Source organism: Canis aureus, chromosome 10 (genome assembly GCF_053574225.1).
Source record: "Canis aureus isolate CA01 chromosome 10, VMU_Caureus_v.1.0, whole genome shotgun sequence".
Lineage (NCBI taxonomy): Eukaryota > Metazoa > Chordata > Mammalia > Carnivora > Canidae > Canis > Canis aureus.
In genome coordinates this window covers 36,821,508-36,844,952 of record NC_135620.1, presented here as the reverse complement: position 1 = coordinate 36,844,952, position 23,445 = coordinate 36,821,508, and the positions used below count along the sequence as shown (strand labels likewise).

Below are 23,445 nucleotides of genomic sequence, written 5' to 3'. Positions count from 1 at the left end.
TGGCATTTTGTGTGTAGTGGTTGCAGTATAGTCTCTGAAGTTACACTGCCCGTGTTTCTCTCCTGTCCTTGACCCTAGCTAACTGATTGACCTGTTCCTCAGTTTCCTCATCCTTAAAATAGATAAGAATACAACTTCCTTATAGAACAATTGTGAGGGTAAGTGAGATAATCACATATAAAGTACTGAGAAGTTTCTGGCACATGGCAAGTGCTCAATAGATAAATGAGCTTTTGAAGAACTGTAAGTTTTGTTGATTCTGAAAAACTAGAAGTTTTACCACCACTCAAGTATATCATATACGTATATAGGATGCAGAAATAAGTATAAGGAGGCATTCTCATATAGAAATTACAAATTACAGAATATGGAGTTAGCATTGGATCTGGACAACTATAAACTATAAAAGAGTAGGCTCCATGCAAAGAGAGGATGACTGGTGGTAGGGATGGAAAAAGACAGTTGAAAATAAGTGATCACTTACTATACATGGTTCTTTTTGCTAGGCATTTTATACCTATGATCTTGGAAGGTGGCATGTATAGAGACCTAAGCAAATCTAGGACCAGCCCTAGAATGATTTTTTTAAAAGATTTGTTTGTTTATTTTAGAGCGGGAGAGGGCTAAAGGGAGAGGGAGAAGGAGGAAGCAAACTCCCCGCTGGGTGGGGAGCCTGATGCAGGGCTCCATCTCACGACCTTGAGATCATGACTTGAACTGAAGTCAAGAGTCAGAGGTTTAGGGGGATCCCTGGGTGGCTCAGGGCGTGATCCTAGAGTTCCAAGATCGAGTCCCACATCGGGCTCCCTGCATGGAGCCTGCTTCTCCCTCCGCCTGTGTCTCTGCCCCTCTCTTTCTCTTTATCTCTCTGTCTCTGTCTCTGTGTCTCTCATGAATAAAAAAAAAAAAAAAAAAACTTAAAAAAAAAAGAGTCGGAGGTTTAACAGACCAAGCCACTCAGGTGCCCCTCTAAAATGATTTCTTAAAGCATGTATCCCTATTGGGTATATAATGCTTCTCATAATATCACAGTCACCCACATTAGCTGCTACATAGGTTATTGAGCTATTTTTATCTGTTTGCCAAAACAAAGAGATACAAAAAAGGACAGTCAGGAAGAATCACACCAGAGAACACAGAAACTAAAGGAACTAGGTGATCCCTGGAAAGAGAATGGAGAATGAATGAGAAAATTCTTAATTCATCTGCATATTGAATTGATTCTTTTACGAATAACAACTCTCTTTTTTCATCAATGTATTATTGCCATTTCTAGATTGCATTTTTGCTTGAGACCTTAGTTGACTTGATAATCGCAAATGGCTACTACTAACAGGATTTATTTTTAAAATCTCCTATTGTATCTATACAAACTGATCTGTTTCTTTTTTTTTTTTTTAACTGATCTGTTTCTGACTAGAATACCATATCACTTTTAGCAGACTATGTGTCCTTTAAAAAACTGAAAGCTCAGGACTTCTTTTTCCTTTTCTGCTATTATCTATTTTATACATCATAGGTATAGATTTACTTATATTTATCTCATATTTATAGATCAAATGGAGATGTGAAATCTTTCTATAATAAGATAATGAAAACCTTATTGAATGAGAATATTTCTAAATCTTGGCAAATAAGTCAGACCAAACTCTCTAGATACAGTTACAAGTTTATTCCCTATGATGGATGGATTTCTAAAGAAAAGGTCATAATTATGTTTTTTTTTCCTTTGGTTTCATCTTCATAATCTGTGTTGAGAAAGAGATACAGAGAGAGACAGAATCTATGAATTTGCTGTAAGAATCAAAGAGTCAGCCACATTCTTGTAACTGAGGATAATTAAAACCTGTTAATACAGTGGCAGAGTGTTTGGTGGCATTCCTCTGGCATCCATCCCCTCCCCCCCCACTTCTGATTAGTGACAGCTTTAGCTTAGTCCTTGTCCAGACTATGAACCTACTTTTAGCTATAACATCACTTGTTCCAGGAATCCTTCTCCGATGCCCCTCATTCCATAACTCCCCCAGGCTGGGTCAGGTTGCCCTTTAATATGATCCAATATCAAATAACCATAATGTGAGGCCATTCATTATTTGTCTTATTGGATCAGCTGTGAGCTTATTGATGGCAGGAATCACAAATTATCTCTGCATCTTCAGACTTTGGTATCAGACTCAAAGTAGAACCTCAAGAATTGTTTTTTTGTGTGTGTGCCAAAATGAACTCTGATTCTTTCCATTTTTATCAAAAGTAAGAGAATATAAGAAGATTGAAACATTTGGTAGGAACTGGGGAGGGAGTAACATAGGGAGGGAATAAGTATAAAGCTTTATTCTTCAGAGTTTCTAGGAATTAGTATGTGCACAGCAACAAAACAAGTATTTTGTGTATGTGTGCTGGTAAATGTTTTTGTATTGTAAACCCCCAATATCATCATCAAAATTCTAATTTTTAAGAAACTTACATGATCAAAATTTAGTCTACTTGATGATTTCATCTTCAATTTGTACAAGTATGTAGTCATGTCTTACAGATAAAAATTCAGCAAAACCTGTAAAATAGTCAACAAAATCTGCAATCCACCATTAACTGAAAGTCCAGATAAAAAAGGTTGCATGATGGGAGCTTTTGTGATCAGAAGGTACTGTGCTCACCAACAATTAAAGTAGGGCCCGAGATTGCTTAAGCCACACTGTTGGAAAACTTTGTTTTACAGAGACAGAAAGCAAAGATATCCTCAGGTGAGACACAATGCACATAAAGCAGGAAAGAAGTTATGTAAGCAGAGATGCCCTTTCCGTCCTCTCATCCTCTACTGAGCACTCTTCTATGAGGTTGACTGACACACCAACAGTATATCTACACATTAGCAGGAAAACCTTTCCCTCTTTCTATTTTGGTTGTCATTACTGTCATCAAATAAAGCCTCACGCACTCAATGTTTTTTGAAAAATATTCTCTTCTTTCTCTTTCTTACTAGAGGCCTTTATAGGGTTTAAGTTGTAAGAGATCTTAAACCAGGAGAAAGTGATATTAGAAGTAAAGTGGGATGGATGAAGGGATGGGTGAACTAGGTGATGGGGATTAAGGAGTGTACGTGTTGTGATGAGCACCAGATGATTAAAATAAAAACTTAAAAACAAAGTAAAATGGAGAATGCAAAATAAGGATAGATGAGAGAAACAGAAAGAGCACTAAGAAACTGGGGAAGAAAGGAAGCGGGTACCACAAAGTCCTGTGAGTCAAGTGAAAGGAAGCAACTGGATGTGACTAGATGAGAGAACAGGCACGCAGGGCAAGGGCATTTGTCAGAAGTCAGACTGGAAAATGAGGTGGGTAAAACTAACATTGATAGTAGTTCCTGGGACTGAGAAATAGCACTGGATAATCTCAACAGAAGATACAAGATAAAAGAATCAGGCAAGAATCAAAACTGAGACAAAAAGATCAAAAACCCAGTCTTGTAAGAAAGTCAGATACTAGCTGTTGGAGTACCATATATTGAGTCTGATTCTGAGGGTCAAGGTCAGGCTTTGTTATTTTGTATACTGATTTATCACTTTATTTTTTTTTTTTTTTTTTTTTTTTTTTTTTTTTTTAATTTTTATTTATTTATGATAGTCACATAGAGAGAGAGAGGCAGAGACACAGGCAGAGGAAGAAGCAGGCTCCATGCACCGGGAGCCCGACGTGGGATTCGATCCTGAGTCTCCAGGATCGCGCCCTGGGCCAAAGGCAGGCGCCAAACCGATGCGCCACCCAGGGATCCCTGATTTATCACTTTATATTCAAATTCTCTCTAAGACTATTTGCAGGTGCCTATGGCCATAAATAGACTGGAGGGATGTAGGAGCCAGCAGCAAGAGCTGAGCGGTTGGACACTAGTTTTTCACTGTTTGGGAATGGGTGTTCAATAATGTCTTTTTTATAACCAAATTTCAGTACAATGAGAATTCTTTATTTCTCTATGGAGCTTGTTAAAATAGGATTTTTCTTACCCACAGACACACATACAATAATTGTTTAAACATGCATAAATATGTAAAGATACATCAACTTAAGTGATCATAAAGCATGTTGAAAAATGTGCCCACCAAGAATTACTACAGGGGTATAAAAAAGCATGCTTGTACATTCTTTTTACACAAAGAACACATTGGAGAATAAATTAGCATGGAAAATGGTCTCTTTGAAGGCACAATAACTATTGTTTCCATATTAAATCCAGTTTTTCAATTAAGTGGAGCCTCGCTGATGCACACTATGGCTGGGAGGTCCCATAGAGAATTTCTGAACTTTGTAGATTAGCAAAAAACTATAATTGGAAAAAAATTGTGACACAGACTCCAGGAGACTGGAGAAATGACTGTCATTGTGTTCTTTTATTTTAATAACTGGTTCTAGTTTTTAATTATCGAAATACTTCATAATGGAGTAGTAAATATTTTGTGTGCTTTTGTAGCAGTAAAGAAGGATGAAGACAGGGAATTAATTAATTGAGCACCTACTACCAGGTATTTATTCACTGTGCTACTAGAGAGAAAAACTCAGCTCCAAAGGAGTTAAATTATTTGCCTGATGGTGCATAGCTTGTCAGTGGCTGAGCTGATGTCCCAGGCTTTATCATTGCAAGAGCTTAACCATGTTTTAGTTATTGCTTTGTACATAAATTTAAAAAGGAATTTTCTTCATTTTCAAATTAAGTATTGTGAACACCATTATTGTAGAAAAACTGGCATTGCTGATGTGTGCTTTGGTAACAATATTAAAATAATTAGAAGCAGGGTAAGAATACTCTTATGCATCAAGCTGTGCACAGATCCATGATGCCAAACAAACGTCCCATTTTGAGAGAGAGTTAGTAATTGCTTTCTCACAACCAGTCATGGATTATTGTAAAAAAAAAAAAAAAAGATAAATGTGATGATAAAATCTGTTTGGCAAAGTTGCCGTATCCTCTTACATGATCCCAAACCTGTGAGCATGATTTTAAGAATTTTAGAAGTCACAGATAGGGCATGTTGGCTGAGTTAGCAAACATGGATGAAGTATCTTCTCCTTACAAAATACCATGCCAGTTGTTGTATAGCAACCAAAATTAACATAATATTTATTGAGCACCTACTGTGTGCCAGACATTTTATCCATATAGTGATATTTGACCCTCATAACAACTCTGCGGTGGTTGTTACACTTAACTACCCAATAAAATCGACACTCAAAAAAGTTGAGTGACTTGTTCAAGGTTAAGAGCTACTAAGTGGTATACTCTGCATTTCAACTGTCTGTCCACTGACAAATCCCACATGGTTTGCAGTATACTATGATTCTCCCTTTGTGGACGTTTCAGCCTAGAAGAGACAGACATGTGAACTACTAATACTACCAGACAATGAAATAATAATATTTGTTGAGGGATAAACAAAATTCAGAAACAATTCCAACTGAGAAATTGAGCAAAGTTGTTTTTTTAAAGATTCATTTATTTTAGAGAGAGAGGGAGAGGAGGTGGGGGGAGAGAGAGAGCACACATGCATGCATGTGTGTGAGGAGGGGAGGATGAGGCATGGAGGGAGACTCAAGCAGACTCCCCATTGAGCATGGAGCCTGATGTGGGGCTCAGTCTCATGACCTGGAAACCATGATCTGAGCTGAAATCAAGAGTCTGAGGTGTAACGCACTGAGCCACTCAGGTGCCCTGAGAAATTGGGCAAAGTTTTAAGAGCCCTGAAAGGTAAGAGAGCCTCAAGTTTTGGGAGAAAGCAGGAGAAAAGCTTTGCAGATTGAAGAAACAGCATGGTCCAGATCATAGAGGCCTGCTTGAGAACTACAACCTGATACCTTATGTGCATCTAGACTCCTGGGTTAGCATCAGAAGGTGGTAAAAGATGAAGTTGAAAAATGAGTGTGTCTAAACTGTGGAGGTCCCAGGTGCTATGCTGAGGAGTTTGAACAATTTAATCCTTCCTGAGTGGTGGCTTAGGCTTTTGAGGAGATGAATGACTGATTTGACTTGCAATTTTCTTTTAAAAGAGAACACTAGAGGTATGTAAAGTCTAGATTCGGTCTGGGAGTTAGGGTTCACAGGAAGGTGTTGCAATAACGTAGGGAAGAAATGACGAGAGCTGGAGCTAGACCAGTAAGAGTGGGAATGACAGTTGTGGAGGGAGCAGAAAGTGGTCATGGTATAGGAAATTTTGTTAGCAGACACTCTGGGCCTTGGAGATGTGTTATGGGTCAGTGGAGAAGGAGGAACCAAAAGTTATGACAAGGATTCTAGGATCAATGACTGAGTGGAAGGTGGTAGCAAAAGAAAGCACAGTTTGTTGGTAGGAGGGAGAAATAGAAGTAAAATCGGGACCCTGTTATGTGCCTGTTCCCTAGCATTAGTGACTGCATTAACTGTAGTTGTGATAATTATATTCTTAAAACATAACACAAAATGGGTAAGAATGTTCTATTTTTGGACCATGTTCTTATTAGCTCCTGAATCATTTCAGGGGAAGTATATTATAAATGGGAGTTTTTGAAAAGCATCTTCACCATGACTGGGTGATTGTGGGGTGTTTTCTTTGGTGTCCTTTGGTATTTCAAATTAATGGCACAGATCATTTCTTTCCAGGTGGTGACCATCCATATCACTCCAGTGGATGACCAACTTCCAAAGGAGGCTCCTGGAGTTTCTCGGCATTTGGTTGTCAAGGAAACTGAGGTGGCCTACATAACTAAGAAACATCTACATTTTATAGATACAGAATATAACAGGGAGCTTCTCTACACGATAACGACACCTCCGTTTTTCTCTTTCGGCCACAGGTATCTCTTGAGAAGTCATCACCTGGGCTATTTGTTGAGGGTTGTGTCCAAGGATTGAGTCGCAAGTGTCCATATACAGTACTGTGATTAAATTGCTCTGTTGATCAGACATGAATTTGTGTTCAATTCCACATTTACTGTAATCTCAAACTTATCTCATACCTCCCTTCAAAAGCTGTATTAATTGGTAAGTGACCTGCCACTTGTAGTGTCTTCAGCTTAGGTAAGCTTAAAGCAATCTTTAATCTTTTTTTCATACAACATTTCTTTCTTTTGTAAAGAGCATGTTATTTTTGTCTTTTTAATAAAATTTATTGAATCTTCATAACACTATTTTCAGATATTACAGGCCACAAAATGGTCATATTCTCTAATCTCAATTAGAAAAGTGGCATGAATATACCTGAGGCTTGTGTCATGTACATGATAGCAAGGAAACATTTTTTTTTTTTAGGATGAGAAGAAGCAAGGAAACATTTTTTAGGCTGAGAAGAACAATTTCTTTTCATGAGATCAAAGTAGAAAATTCTGTACATACTTTCTGCAGTCATGAGAATGACATTGATGATTCTGGACTGAAGGCTAGAACCCCCCCCCCAACAGGAAAGGAGAATATGAAGATTTTGATTTTCTCTTACAATGGGCTTTTTTAGCTTTAGAAAATTTGGTTGTGGGCTATTTGACTTAATGTTTCTTGCTTGGAAAATTAGCTGATGTGTCCTTCTGTATTTCTCTCTAGACATCTGGATGCTGGGAAATTAATTATGGTGGATAGCATTTCAAAGCTAACTAAAAATTCTGCAGCCCGAGGGCTGAGATCATTCACTCAGGTATGATGCTATGCTAAAATCTTGACAAACGTGATGGAGGTGTCTTCTGAGAGAAGGGATGGCACTCCTAGTGTTGCACTTGAGAATGTTGGCCTTTGACATCTGTCAAAAGCATCAAATGCCTCATGTCTACTTCTTCCTGCTTCCATATATTTGTTAAGCATGTGATATCTATTTGAAAATGCTTCATTGCATTGGATATGATTTCCAAATCTTATTATAACTCAACACAGCCTTTGGCTTCGTTTTATCAGCAGCAGGGCTCTGATTAACGGATCTGGTGGTGCCTAGGTTTTATTCCATCACATTCAGGTCACTCAAGATCCACTGTATTAGTTTCCTAGTGCTGCCGTAGATACTACAAACTGGGTGGCTTACAACAACAGAGATTTACTGTCTCAAAGTTCTGGAGCCTGGATGTCTGAAATCAAGGTGTCTGCAGGGCCACCTTGAAACCCTGTAGTGAAAGCCTTCCTTGTCTCCTCCTTAGACTTTTGGATCACCACCCCAGTCTGCTTCTGTTATCCTATGGCCATCTTTTCTCTGTGTGTCTCTCTCTTCTTCTGTGGACACGAGTTACATTCCATGAAGGGCTCACCCTTCCGTGTGACCTTATCTTAACTACTTACAGCTGCAATAACCCCATTCCCAAATAAGGTCATATTCTGAGGTACTAGAGGTTAGGACTTTAACATATCTTTTTTTTTAAAAAAAGATTTTATTTATTTATTCATGAAAGACACATGAGAAACACAGGCAGTGAGAGAAGCAGGCTCCATGCAGGGAGCCTGATGTGGAACGTGATCCCGGGACTCCAGGATCACGCCCTGGGCTGAAGGCGGCGCTAAACCACTGAGCCGCTCAGGGATTCCCTAACAAACCTTTTTTTTTTTTTTTTGAGGGGAACTACTACCTTCCAAAATCCTTCACTAACCTTCTCCCTGTTCCTGTGGACTGTACCCTGAATACTCCCCCGAGAGTCACAGTAATGGTGATGAATACTTAGGCAGCAGCTACCCCTGCCCAGAGGGTTAATTCTGCCTAATTTCACTGTAGTTAGATGTTGCAAATAAGTGTGTAAACCCCATGTGCTCAGTACTAGTATTTTATTATTTTATTTATTTTAGTGATAAAGAATCGAGGCCTTGCAAGTTTAAGTACTTTGACCAATATCACACAGCTAATTTATTGCAAAGCTGGGTTGAAATTCACATCCGCGGTCTTTTATAGAGTTGGCTGGCTTCAAGCGCTTGACATATTTACTTAATTCCTTTGTTCTTTTCCGTCCTGGTTTTAGAAAATGTGATTTCTAAAACAGAGCTTTTTGGGATCTTCAAATTGATGATGTTGGCACTTCCAATGTTCTGTGTCAATGTGATGGCTCTTGGAGACCTAGTTCTCTGAAAGTCTCTGATCCTTGCAGATGGGTGCCCACATTTCCATCTCGATTTTCTTTGCAGCATGCTGTAAACCACATGAAAGTGGCCTACAAGCCACCCATGCAAGATATGGGCCTCAATCCAGGATATGTTCAGTTTGCATTTTCCATCAGTAACCAGCATGGAGGCACTTTGCATGGGATCTGCTTTAACATCACAATTCTTCCAGTGGACAATCAAGTTCCTAAGGTATGTACGATGTTTGATGTGAAAGACAAAAAGGAGGGAAGACCTAAAGAAAGAAAAGAAGACTCCAAGACTTATTGGAAATGCTAACTTTTCATTAGCTATTTTATAGAACTATTTAATTTTCCAGCTACAGTGTAGGAAAAAAAGCTTTTACCTCCCCATGGGACTTTCAGTCTAAAAGGTGAGATTTTCCAGTTGCTGAATTTGGCATTATTTTCAAAGCTTTATCAAAACCTCTTTCATTTCATTTCCTTTCTGCTAAGTCTCACATGCTGATCAGGGGAAGGGGATTAAGTTATGGGTCTCTTAGCAACTGGAAGGACTTATTTGTTCTCTTTGCAGGCCAACTATATGCTCACTAATCTAAATAAGCTTTTTAATTTTTCAAATGAATTAAGATGAGTCCTTCCATCCTCTCCTATCTCAGCCTTAGTGTTGACATAAGCATTCAAGCGTTTGGGTATCTCATTAAAACTGAACTACAAAGGCGATGCTACTTTCTGCATCTGATCTGTGAGGCTGGACTTCATATTGACAGTTTGTTTCAAACCCCATTAGAGGGCTAGACTTCATTCATGTGGCTATTCCTGGACTCATTTTCCCCTCAGGAGTGGCAAGACAAAGTAAGATTACCTATATATCAGGAACAAGAGAGATGACAACCCATACATGTCTCACCCCTCTGGAAAGATGTCACCTTCCAAGTACCTACCTGGAAGACAGCCAGGAGTCCTGAGGCTCCCTTTCCGGGTCTCTCCTCCCCATCTCTACACCTGCCCAAAGCTGGAGGCTAGAGGTCTCACTCTGAAGACCAAGGGGCTTACCCAACCCATAGAACTGTTCTGATAGAGCCAAATGATACTTTTAATTAGTGAGTTGCCAACATTTACACATCAGGAAGTTTCACATCAAGTCTGAATTTCTAGCTTCACTTGAAAATTTGGAAGCTCTAGCAGCAGTGAACTCACTTGCCCCCAGCAGCAGTTGCCAGGGCTTGCTCTCCAGTCTCAAAAGGCCCCACGTAGCCCAGTGCACTCATTTACATCACTGACCTGCCCCCTCAGGCCTCTGAACTTGCAACTTTTGGCAAAAGATGCACTAAAGGTCTTACACAGAAGACAAAAGAATCCGAACTATATTCTTTGATTCCTTCCCTGTCAGGGACCAGATCACATTCCCTGTGGAGGGAGTAGTTTATTATGTCTGTTAATTTGATTAGATTTTATTCAGACCATTCTTTCTGTATATGAGATACATGCCCTGAACTAGCCCAGCATCTAAAGAAGCCAAAGCTTTTTCTAAAACAGTCATGGAGAGAAATAGTGCTTTATGCAAAGCAATCCAAACCTCTTGCTAGAGAAAAATGATTTATGGAGAGAATTAGAAATGATGAAAGGAACAGTTATCTTCCTCTTTTGAAGGTAGATGGAATAGTTATGAGGACTCAGGGCTAATGTGGCATAGTGGTTTCTTTTTCCTATAGTGTATGGGACAAATGAAATCATACCTTAGAGAACTGAGAATATTATAAATAAAGTTAAATGAGTAGCTGCAGTGAAACCAGTCATGAGTGATTGGTTTCCTGGTGTGAAATACCTGCAGATAGCTGAGTTGAGTGATAACCACTAGGTGATCATAATATGATGCTAGCAGGAAGACCCCCAAAACCTAAGCACTGGGTTTAGGCAGAGACAGAAAAGTTAGTGATGAATGAGTTGGAGCAAATTAGCATTATGCTTTTATTTTTTGAAAGTTGACCTAAAATACATTTATAATTTAAAACCACAGAATATAGCAGAATATATCCCTTGAAATATTAGCATCTTGGAGTATTAATTGATGCAACTAGAGAATCAATGAAGCTGGCAGACATGGACCTTGTTTAAAAATAATGCTCCTCTTTTAATAACAGGAGTATTATTTCTTTCTTTCTCCTCCAAACAGTAAAAATATAGGAGTAAGGCATGTGGGAAGGATGGGGGTGAAGGTAGTTGTAGGGAAAGAAGGCTCTTGTTTTATGTTTTCCTTTGCTAGTAGAAGTAATGTATTGAAGAATAGAAAGCAACTGTCTCAGGGTGGTTGGTCTCAGAATTTTCGTGAGCAGGGGCTGCTTTGGGGCAGCTGTGACCTGGTGGGCAGGAGGATAGAGCAGGTCTCCAAGTGAAGGCTATGACTTCTCCTTGCTCACTTCCATTTCCTCTGCCCATCTCCTCACACCCTGCCCTTTTTATTTAATGAGCTCTGTCTTCAGTGATAGCTCATAGAACAAGGCTTCGAATGTTTTCTTCCTTCTTTTTAGGTGTTTACCAACCCCCTAAGAGTGGCTGAGGGAGCTCAATGTGTCATCAGCACAGAAGATGTTCTGATTTCTGATGTGGATACCAAACTGGACAGCATCTACCTCTCCCTACAAAGACTGCCTCAGTGTGGAAGAGTGGAGCTGGATGGATTTCCTCTAAACATAGGAGACATATTTTCTTGGGGAGACCTCCATGCCTTAAAAGTTAGGTTAGAACATTTCCTGGATCTCTTTTTTGATATGCTTTGGCATTCATCTGGATCAGTTGTGAGGCAAAGTAAGGGAAAGAAGTTTGTTCCATTTTTTCAGGGGTACCAGCATGCCAATTAATACTTTCAAGGTTTGGTTGAAAATTAGAAATGACAATCTTTTAATTTCTCTCCAGACATTTTCTTTCCATCTGGCTTTCTCTATCGGTGGGAATTATTTTTTGAATATTTGAACAACAGGAATTAATTACTATGAATATTAATTTGCTGTAACTATACATGTCACAAGAGGTAATAGCCAAACTGAATGAATGTAGACTAAAATAATCTATATGGCTAAGCTACATAGTTGAACTCAGCTTTAAAGAAGGTCAGTTTCACAACCCTGGAAATTCTGGGATAAAAATCTGTTGATCAACATCTTTAGTGTAAATTTTTATCTCATTCTACTGAGAATGGACTTGCAAGCAAACATGTAGGGTAGGCTAGGGAGGTAGGGCATGGAGTAGTACTTGGGTCTTTGGCAGTCAAAAATAGAACAATTCACTTTTTATGGTCCAACAGCAGTTCCCCTCACCTTGAGGTTTTTCATTTCTTCTATCTACTGCAGTTCTGTAAAAAACGTTCCTACAAAATCTAGTAAAATGCCTTCTCTATAAAACAATGGAAAATACTCAAAAGCAAAGGTCAGGTAGAGATATATTAGTTGACTTATCATTTATAAGTTCAAGTTGTAAATGGGAATTTTGATCCTTCCCAAAGTATTCGGCATCAAATGCTTAATTCCACACTTGGAAGTTGACTAGGAGTTCAGATTTGTACATAGGAAGATCAATTTCATCTGAGATTTAGTTTAGTTTAGCATTGTTTATTTACAGTCTCCAGTATCTTGACCTCTTTTCACTACTCACTTCTATCCTTATTAAAATTTCATTTTTTAAGAGATCTCAGGTTTTAGCTACATGTTAGAACAAGAAGTCTGTTTAGGTAATTCTTACTAGGGAGTGAATGATGGATGGAAGAAAAAGTACTAGTATTTGCCAGCAAGGATTCTTCCATAGACTTGCATTTATGTTTTTTCCCCTAATTAATCTTTACAGTAATCAAGCCTGACATGGGAGATGGTTGTATTCTCATATTATAATTGAAGAAACTAAGAGGTTGAGGTCACTCAGTATATGGAGGAGTCTGGTTTTGTTCTGTATGACAACATAGCCATACCTTTGGATATGTATTCCTATATCCACTTGGTCCTTTTAGGGGTATTAGCATGGTAAGATAGGATTAGTACATTATCACATATCTATTTTTGATGAAAATATCAGGGATCATAGGAGGCAGTGTGTGGGAGGATACTGGGGATGGGAGGTGGACTTTCTTTGCCATTGGAATGAAATCTCAAACCTGAGTCCCTACCCAGTGTATGGGTGGGTCTAGCCCTGAGTAAAACACCTTTTAGACCTGGGATTTTTTCATATGTAAGTGTTATACATGTTTGATATACTATATTTCTTTTTTTAGATTTATCTGTTTGAGAGAGGGAGAGTATGTGTACATGAGCAGGGGGAGGAGCAGAGGGAAAAGGATAGAGAGAACCTCAGGCAGACTCCCCACTGAGTGCGAGCCCAATGCAAGGCTCAAGCCAAGAACCTTGAGATCCATGACCTGAGCTGAAATGAAGAGTCAGATGCTCAACCACTGGGCCACAAGGGCGCCCCTCAGTATACTATTTTTATGTAACTTTAAATTTCATTTCCTAGCGCTTATTTCCTATTGTGAACAAATCACTGATAAGCTAAAAATTTGGCTCAGTTCAACAGCTATTTAGAACTTACCATGTATCACTACAGTGGCTGGAGAGTAGATGAAAAGTCTTGAATTAGATAATTCCGTTATAAAGCTTGACTGAGAATTAAAGGAAAATAGGGCTAATGCTAAGCCAAGGAAAAATATTTTTAAGTCTGGAGAGATTAGAAAATCTTTATAGATTGAGTGGAAGAGAGCTAGTAAATAGAAAAGGGAAAATGGAGGGAGAGAGGCAATAAGTAATTCATAGATTAGAGTTTTAGAGAAGAGCTGGGTAGATTGAAAGCACAAGCAGAAAGATTAGTAGGCATAAGAGGAGGGGAGAAGGGGGCTCATCGAGATTCATAGAGTGTCTTACTCTTACCTGTCTGATGTCTTCTCAGTAACCCCTGACACCAGCCTTGTTTTACATAAGTAAGCATAACTACACCAACTGGTTCCCATTGCCATGGTGGCAACTTGAAGGGAAGGTTTTGGATTTGGGGACAAATTATGAATGCATATAACACATTCTTCCAGGGTGGAGCCATTTTTACATTCAGGGATACTTGGGTAGTTAAGTATGTGACTTCATGATTAAGCTATGTTTTTTGTTATTCATTTATTGACCATGTGGCAAAGCCATGGAAGAGCTTTTGTGTCAGGCATGCCCTACTGTCACAGTGGCCATGAGGGGATAATGGCACATATCATCCCTACAGGTATCAGCATGATGGATCTGAGATACTTCAGGATGACATATTCTTGGAGGTCACAGATGGCACGAATTCAGCAGAATTTATTCTACACATTGAGGTGGGTAGAACGTTTACTCCCTGGTTCATATAGAAATGAACCATCTGGTTTGGAAGCCTCTTTTATGGAGGGGAGAGAGAGCACATGTATGCGAGTAGGGTGGGGAGGAATAGAGGGAAAGGGAGAGAATCTTAAGCACAGGACTTGATCCCATGACTCTAAGATCATGATCTGAGCCAAAATCAAGAGTTGGATACCCAAATGACTGAGCCACCAGGTACCCCTGGTTTGGAAGTTTCTTTTTTTTTTTTTTAAAGATTTTATTTATTTATGCATGAGAGAGAGGGGCAGAGACATAGGCAGAGAGACAAGCAGGCTCCCTGTGGGGAGCCTGATGTAGGGCTCGATCCCAGGACCCCAGGAACATGACCTGAGCCGAAGGCAGACACTCAATCACTGAGCCACCCAGGTGCCCCTATTTGGAAGTCTCTTAAGAGTTCCTGATAGAACTTGAAACATGTCGACTCCAAACAAAAGTATACTTGTTTACATCTGAATGTCTCAGGACAGGCAATAGACAACAAAATTATACTGGTGAAAAGGGCATAATACTTTTTCTTTCTAATCCATTTAAAGATTAAACCACTCTGATCTCAAACCTAGATACTTAATTTAAAAAGATGTGGTATATATATATATATATATATATATATATATATATATATATATATATATATATAATGGAATACTACTCAGCCATCAAAAATGACATATTGCCGTTTGCAACCATGTGGATAGAACTATAGGGTATTACACTAAGTAAAATAAATTGTTCAGAGAAAGACAGTTATCATATGATCTCACTCATATGTGGAATTTAAGAAACAAAACAGAGGATCATAGGGGAAGGGAGAAAAAAAACAAAATCAGAGAGGGAGAAAAACCATAAGAGACTCTTAATCATAGGAAACAAACTGAAGGTTGCTAGAGGGAAAGGGGGTATGAGGTAACTGGGTGATGGAAATTAAGGACATGTGATTTAATAAGCATTGGGTATTATATAAGACTGATGAATCATTAACCTCTACCTCAGAAACTAGTAATGTATTATATGTTAACTAATTGAATTTAAATAAAACCCCCAATTGGTTCTATGCATAAATTGATTCTAATATTTTTGAGCTATAACACTCAGAAATATTTATTTAGCAACTGGCTGGATTAGGCTAGCATCACTGGGCTTTTCCTTCTTGTGTGGAAGAAGCCATGTATGTAGTGCCCCTTTGTGAATTCCTGTACCATATACTCCTTTCTGAGATATATTCGAAATGATTTTTCCCCCTTTTGACAAATGATGAAAAATTTGCACATAAATGTTGATGGGAATCCCTGCATGTCTCTGTTGAGTGACCACTTAAATCCATAAACAAAATTCATAGGATTTGCAAGTATTTATAGTTAGTGACAAAGGAAGGTATGCTGAAAGAATTATCATGCCCCAGAAAGAACCACTAATGACTTTTATCTACCAAATATTTCTGTTTGAAATTTGTCAGATCTTTGTGATATGAAATTATTATTAGTGGTAATAATGTGTTTGTATGGTATTTTATGGTTAGTAATTAATTTAGGTTGATTATATCCATCTATTATTTTTAAGTAGATGAAGAAGAAATTATCTCCATTTTAAGGCAAGGAAACTTAAGTTCAAGAAGTTTCCATGACTTTCCCCAAATCATTCGACTATGTAAGCAGTCTGTTTATTGTGAATTTTTAGACAAAAAGGGCCATGCCCTTGGAAGCCAATTAGAAGTACAGGTAACTTTTGGACAATTATGTGTGATTGTTTTCTATCCAGGAAGAATGTTAAATTCTGTTGCCTTTGGGCTTTATTATCCTTTGAAAACTGAGGCTATTATGTGTTTTGTAAGGTGGTCATCATGGATGTATTGGTGCCATTCATAGATAGAGTCAGGAACAGTAATAAAGAGGGTCCTTAATGAATCCACTCAGAGGACTTGAACAAAGATATTGTTCCCTAATAAGCCAATAGAAAATAGAATACAGTATTGCATACTTTTTTTACCTTTGATTAAATAAATAAATCTGAGTTTTTATTACCCCATCTACCCTTTAAAGGAAAATATGAAAATAATTTCATATATACTTATTGTAGAGTTGTTAGCCTGTTTAAATAACAGGGTATCCAGAGCATAAATACATATTTACCTTCATTCATTTATTTACTCTATAAATATTTAAGAAATGCTTTCTATATGCCAGTGCCTATGATAGATGCTTGAGATACGATGATGAACATGACAAAGAAAGTCTCTGTTCAGTTAGAGATTATAGGCAGGGGGTGAAGGCAGACATTAAGTAGATTATCACTGAAATAATTAAAATATGGATATATCTACAAGTAAATGAGGTGCTAAAAGAGAGTAAATGGTAGAAGTCCCTAAATGAGTCTGAGTTGTCTAAGAAGTTTTCCATGAAGAATCCAAATGTAATCTGAAGGAGAGGGTAGGCAAGCCAGGAGCTGAGGCAGGGTCTACAGAGCCACAGGGCAGAGAGAGCATGCAGAGATGGTGCAAAGACCCAAGATGGGAGGAACTCAGTGTCTTTGGGTGAAAAGGCAGTGGGGTGGCAAAGGCCCGCAATTACATGAAGTGAGGCCTAATACATTCCTAATACAGTCCTAGGAAGCTGCTGCTTGTCCCCATATGGCAGTGACTTGATGAAAGCCACATTTTAAAAGGTGAAAGATATACACAATCTAAAGAGAAACAGAGTTATGAAAGCCACATTTTAAAAAGATCACCATGGCTCAAGTGAAGGGGCCTGAAATGTGGGATTGAGAGTATCTGCAGGTTGGACTTGATAACTAAATGTGTAGCAGATACACCAAGTTGAGACCATGAACTCAGAGGCAGAAAGTCCTTCATTCTTGCCTTTTTGGGGTCCCTGGGTGGCTCAGTCAGTTCAGCTTCTGACTCTTGATTTTAGCTTAGGTCATAATCTCAGGGTCAGGAGATCAAGCCCTGTGTCAGCCTCCATGCTTAGCACAGAGTCTGCTTGAGATTCTCTCTCCTTCTTCCTCTGTCCCTCCCCCCAGTCATGCTCTCTCTCTTTCTCAAATAAATAAATTTTTTAAAACATTTTAAAAAAATAAAGGACTTGCCTTTTCAAGTGTCTGGGTGATTCCTTTAGATTCAGAGAGCCAGAGTGATTCCATATTGCTCTTCTTTCCTTTCTACTTAGAGCTTTATTTTCATACAGTGAGAGAAAAATGTTTCATCAAGTTGAAGTCTGGGATTGATTTAATGGTTATGGAGTTTCAGAGTTAACTCAAAATATTTGAAATAAGCTGTTGCTTATTATAAGTTTAGAGAAACTTCCTGGGTGGCAGGAAGTTGAGGGTGGAGGAAAGCTTTGTAATTGCCAAATAATTTGAAATATAAATAACTCTGATGTGGTAAATGTAAATGCATCAGACCACAAGGACCAGATTTCCTCTAGAATATGTGTGAATTTAACGAAGGAGGATAGGGACTTCAGTGAAGACTGATTTGTATTACATTTATATTTTGTCTGTCTAGAAATAAATGAGAGCTTTGAGTCCCAAACCATAACCATACTCTTCCATTTCTACCTAAAATGTCTCTCATGTTGGCCATTTCTTGCAAGATGGTTCATATGGGGAAAAGACACAGCCTGCTTGGCCAAATTCCACGGTTATTGTTTCATGTGTCTGGAAGATTGAAAATGCCTGTCATTCCAACTATGAGCTATGGTTTAACAGTTGGGCAATTTGTCATTGCTTTCTTTTTCTTGAAAACATGCATTCCCCCCAACCAGGTATTCCCTGTAAATGATGAGCTACCAATCCTAAAGACTGACCTCATTCCCATGATGCATTGCTCAGAGGGCGAAGAGGTAGTCATCACCTCTGAATACATTTTTGCTACTGATGTGGACAGTGATGACTTGAAACTGATGTTTGTGATTGCTCAAAAGCCTCAACATGGGGTGGTGAGGAAGGCTGGAGTCACAGTGGATCAGTTCTCTCAGGGAGATGTCATCTCGGGGGCTGTGACGTACAAACACACGGGTAAGTGACCACACGGCGACTAGTGTGTGAGCGGATGCAAGCACCACAACAGTCATAACGCTCCTTTTTGCTGGGGGCTCTGATAATCTAAAAGTCTTAACGCTTGTTTCTGTTAAAAAAAGCAACAACAGTAGCAGCAGCCTGTAACCCATTTTATAAGCATAATCACCATATTTAGAAGGATTTCTGATCTCAGTAACATAGTGAATTTCCAAGAGTGGAGAAGGAGCACCTATTATTGCTGTTTTGTTCCTGATGCTTCTACTGAGACCTTTAATTCACCCTGGGTCGTTTGCATTCCCTTTTTGGTCAATTCAAAAAAGACTTCATTTGACCATCACAGCTTTGGGATCCATAAATCATAGCAGAAATGCTTGAAGTAAGCACCCTAAGATAATTATATTGCTAATTTTAATAGGCATCTGGCTGGCTTGATCCATAGAGCATGGGACTCTTGATCTTGGAGTTATAGGTTCGAGCCCCATTTTGGGCACTGAGATTACTTAATAAAAAAGATTTTTTAAAAAACACAAGTTTACTTGATTACCATCAAGTTCCTAAGGAGTAACTTTTTTGTCTTTTGAATTCCTGAAAAGCAAAGGTGATATCTTATGGTTTTGAATAATCCCACAGCATTAGACAGCAATGAACACAGAGTAATGATACAGTAAAAGCTTGTTTATTAGCATTGTTCTTTCATTTCTGGCATCACATTATATTGTTACCCAGATGGCATTTGTCTGCATGTCAAATGTACAAATAAGAAAAATATTAACTTAGCATCTGTTATCTGCAAGACACACTACTGGGCACTGTGGGCTACAAAGGAGTATAATCCAGACTCAGCTGCAAAGGACTTTCAATTTAAATGGGTAGACAGACTCACTCACGTGTCACATATCTGTACCTCATCAGTCTTTGCCTCTTGCACGTCTTCTGATCTCTGGTTTGAGTGCACTTCCTCGGTAATAATACTGTATACTTCCTCTAAACACTTTTTATTGCCACTCGATTACAGTTTCATGTGTACTCATCCATATGCTGTTCTCGTGTGTAGATTCCATGGGAAGCAGGATGGGGATAGAAGGCCAGGTAGGGCACAGGGAATAAGAGGTTTCAGAACTCAAATCACTTCCTTATTTGAAAACACATGGAGAATACAAGCAGTCAGTGTGAGAGCCTTGAGGAACCCAGAGTAGGGAGAGTGAGATAGAAAAGGCTTAATTGGAAATGGGGAGGGGGCATAGTGTGAAATAGTATTTTTATCTGTACTTTGGAAAACCATGATTTAGTAAGATACCAGTTGTTTTATGGCCAGTTAGTTAGTATGGCACATTTTAATCACTGTGCCGGACATCTCTTGAAAAAATGGTATCCCTTTATCTTCCTAAGTGTGTTTAGTCTTAGGAAGGGTTTCACTGGTTATTGCCCTGTCCTGGGGAGCAGAGTCCACTTGCCCGATGTCTTTCAAGGGTCCACACCTGGGTGCCTCATTCGGATTTCCTCAATAGGTCTCAGATAGACTGGCAGAAAAGGGGTGTAGCCCGATAACTGTTGGTTTTCATATAAATTTAACATCGGTGGCAGGCTAAAGCAGCATAGATAAATTGGGGGTGAGATGAATCTGTCTTCTCTTCCAGTGCTTTGCTCCAAGTGCTAAACAGCAGGTGTCCATCTTTATATCTCTTCCAGCGTGATGGCCACATAAGGAAGTATGAACTAATTTTTTTAGAACACTAGGCAAATTACTTGAGATAGATGGGTATTTTGTTGTTGTTGTGTTACTATATTAGCAGAAATACTTCCAATTCAGAAGATGGTTTGTTATTTGAATGATGTGTTTCCTTGTAATGTTCTAGTAATTACTCAATTGGTAATTATTTAGCATTGCCTGGGAGAGAGTATAAGGACCACACAGTACTGGAGGACCTAAAGTTTTAGTGGCTCTGCTTTACCTTTATGTGTTGATTATAAAGGCTACCTGAGAATAATTTTGTCACCATTATTTTTTTTGCTTTCCATGATGATAAAAATAATACTACATGCCATTAAAAAAAAACTTGGAAAGCATGGAAAATAATAATGAAGTTTTGAAAAATCACCTATCTACCTCTCAAAACTGGTCACTGTTGACATTTCAGTATTACAGTACTTTGTTTTCTTTCTTCTGATCATAAGTTTTTACATAGTTGCCTATCATGTATGTGCAGTTTTGTTAATTACTTTTTTCATTGAGCTTGTGAGCTAAAAATTTATTAAGATATTTATTAAATGTTATGAAGTTCTTGTAAATGTAAGTTTTAATAATTGAATAATATTTGATGATGTAAAGTTACATCATCAGAGAATCTGCTCTTCTCCCAACATTAAACATGAAGTCATTCCAACAAAAATTTTTAAATAACATTGTGGTCAACCATTTTAAATATAAATCACACGCTAAGACTATTCCATTTGAGGCAGAGAATTCTCCACCCATGATGCTCAGCCTGGCTTTTCTGTAAATGTATCCAACACTTCATTATATTTGAAATTACAGTTACGGAAGGCACTATGTTTGCTTTTTTTTTTTTTTTTTTCTTTAAAAAAGCTGTTTATTCTTCCTTGGAATGATTTTTCCACTTCTCTTCTTGGCTCTCTCTCCTTGCAGATTCTCCTTTCTCCATCCCAGTTCTCTCCTTCATCTGCCTGGTAAAGTACTCATCACTTAATGCTCAGGATAAAGCCAGCAGAGCCATCTGGAAAGACTTCTTAGACTTTCTCTGCCATGTGTGCCCTGCCCCCACACCCCTGTCCGCCAGAACTTTCATCTTTCTTCACTTGCAGCTCCGTGTACATAGTCAGGCTGAGATATAGGAATTTTCCATTTAATTAGTAAAAAAATGAGTTCATGGTGGCAATTTCACATGGTTCCTCTTAATACATACATACACCTGTGATACTCTAACAAGCTGCTTTTCTTTCTTTGCCATGAGATTGTGTCAGTGCCTGGCCCATAATAGGTCTTTTGGCATTTGACATTCTTTTGAACTGATTTTGATGCTTTCAAAATGTCTGCCTGATTCTCTGCTGAAGAACCCAGAACACTAATTATCACACAAGAACCGTTAAATATATATTTATCAAATGAATGAGGAATAAATAGGCTTTATTCCAATTTATTTTTAAATAAATATGAATAAATGAGAGGCATCTTATAATTGTTACTACTCCTAAACTTAAAGGCAGATTATTTAATTCTAATTCTCTCCACTTCAACTTTATTTTTTCTTACAAGCCCAGTTTTCTCATTCTTCAATCATTGGTTGCTCCGTAATATCATCTCTTGATTTTCCTTGTCATTATTTTAAGTGGGTAGAATAATGCCAAGAACAGTACAGTGTATATTTGACCAATGTGTCTTGTGAAAAGACCAATGACATCCCTGATCTCTTGTGCTCTGGTCTCATCAAAATTCCAAACGAAATTGCTTCCTTCTTGGCACTTTCAATGTTATGCATGAGAAGTACCAAAAGCGCATCTGCAGAACATTTCTGTTCCCTGGATCTTCTACCTCTGTGCTGTTAGTTAACCAAGAGCAGATTGGCTGGTTTGCTGATAAACTATCTAATCCTCACATTTTTTTCCCTTCTACCTCTTGCTGCTTCAGTTGGGGCCATATTAAATCCCACATGCATACCCCTAAAGAGTAAAAGGAAAACAAAAATAAATGCCACCTTTTTCCCCATGTCCTGTTGCCCTTTTGTTAATGTCTTGGCTATTATTTAATAAGGAAAATATTGAAACGAATGACAAAAATGTGGCTCATCTTTCTATTTCACCTTCCCAGCTTCTTCCGTTGCTCCTAACTGTGGTGGCATGGTTGATGGTTGTTCGTTTAAGGTAGTTGATGTAAATGGGAAGACAATCCAGTTGGAAGGACAAGGGTGCCTTCTGCTCTCCCTGAGGTTGGTCCTAACACTAGACAATCAGGAAGGAAGAATGAAACCATCACTAGTCAAGCTTTTTGCCTCTCCTTGTTCATTTGTGAACTGTCAGACCCTTGTTAGCCTCTTTTTTGCCCCTCCATATGGTGAGAGATGGCTGGCCAGGATTTCACCAGAGGCAACAGATGGGCAAGCATTTTTTCATTATTTTCACAACTATTTCCTTTCATAGAGATAAAATTGAATTTTGCAGGTTACCCACCTAGATTTCCTTCCTTGCCATTGTACACATGTAGTAGAGAGGTAAGTTGGTTTCATCTTAGTATTCTATATTTTTATAGAGTCAGTTTTCAACTGTAGTTGTGTCTTCCAGGTGGTGAGATTGGCCTGGTGCCTTGTTTTGATACCATTACATTGGTGGTTTCGGATGAAGAAGCTGGCCCTTTTGTGAATGGCTGTTGCTACAATGGGCCTCATCCATCTATTCCTCTTCATGAGTCCTTTCCAGTGTATGACCTCAACATCACAGTACATCCAGTGGACAACCAGTCACCTTCAATCGCAATAGGTGACAATGTTTTTTTTCTACTAATGTTCCATCATCTCATCTGTGTCATACCTGTGGTTTAGTGAAGAATTGAACTTGAATTATAGTTAAAATAGGAAACTACCATGCAGAATTGTCTGAGAATTGCCTCAACACAAATTTGCAGAAAACTCCATATGTTTAAAAGATTACAAGGCAAAAGAATTTATTTGTTTAAAAATATGGATAATTCTGTATGGAGAGAGAATGTGTGTTAGTGAGTGAGTGTGTGTGTGTGTGTGTGTGTGTGTGTGTGTGGGAGGGGATGAGGACAACATTGGAATCCTCAAATACTCTGGTTTTATTTCACGTGGGAAAATATCATTTGCCTGCTAGAGAGGGAGTAATTTATTTTATCCATAATAATTTCTATTAGAGTAGAATGAAAATACCAGAGAGACCATTTATATACATTTAACCTTATTTGCTTTTTAGAAAGTCATCGCTTCATAGGCATTATGTATATGTTTTGTCTCTTAGAAAAAAAATACAAGCA

At 38.4% G+C, this 23,445-nt stretch overlaps 1 protein-coding gene across 10 annotated transcripts in view; it reads left to right on the top strand.

Moving 5' to 3' along the window:
• Positions 1-23,445, top strand: part of FREM1 (FRAS1 related extracellular matrix 1) — a 164,868-nt gene that overhangs the window by 59,862 nt on the left and 81,561 nt on the right. For 9 of the 10 annotated variants that reach the window (XR_013387804.1, XR_013387805.1, XM_077912003.1 and 6 more), the window contains exons 11-17: positions 6,623-6,816; positions 7,556-7,646; positions 9,107-9,274; positions 11,574-11,782; positions 14,290-14,383; positions 18,185-18,437; positions 22,737-22,931. Coding sequence is in view for 7 of the 10 variants with exons in the window: in XM_077912003.1 (XP_077768129.1) it covers positions 6,623-6,816; positions 7,556-7,646; positions 9,107-9,274; positions 11,574-11,782; positions 14,290-14,383; positions 18,185-18,437; positions 22,737-22,931 (1,204 nt within the window). In the remaining 3 variants the exon portion in view is untranslated. Of the gene's footprint in view, positions 1-6,622; positions 7,004-7,555; positions 7,647-9,106; positions 9,275-11,573; positions 11,783-14,289; positions 14,384-18,184; positions 18,438-22,736; positions 22,932-23,445 lie in introns of those variants that run through there. The other variant, XR_013387806.1, reaches the window with a different exon arrangement.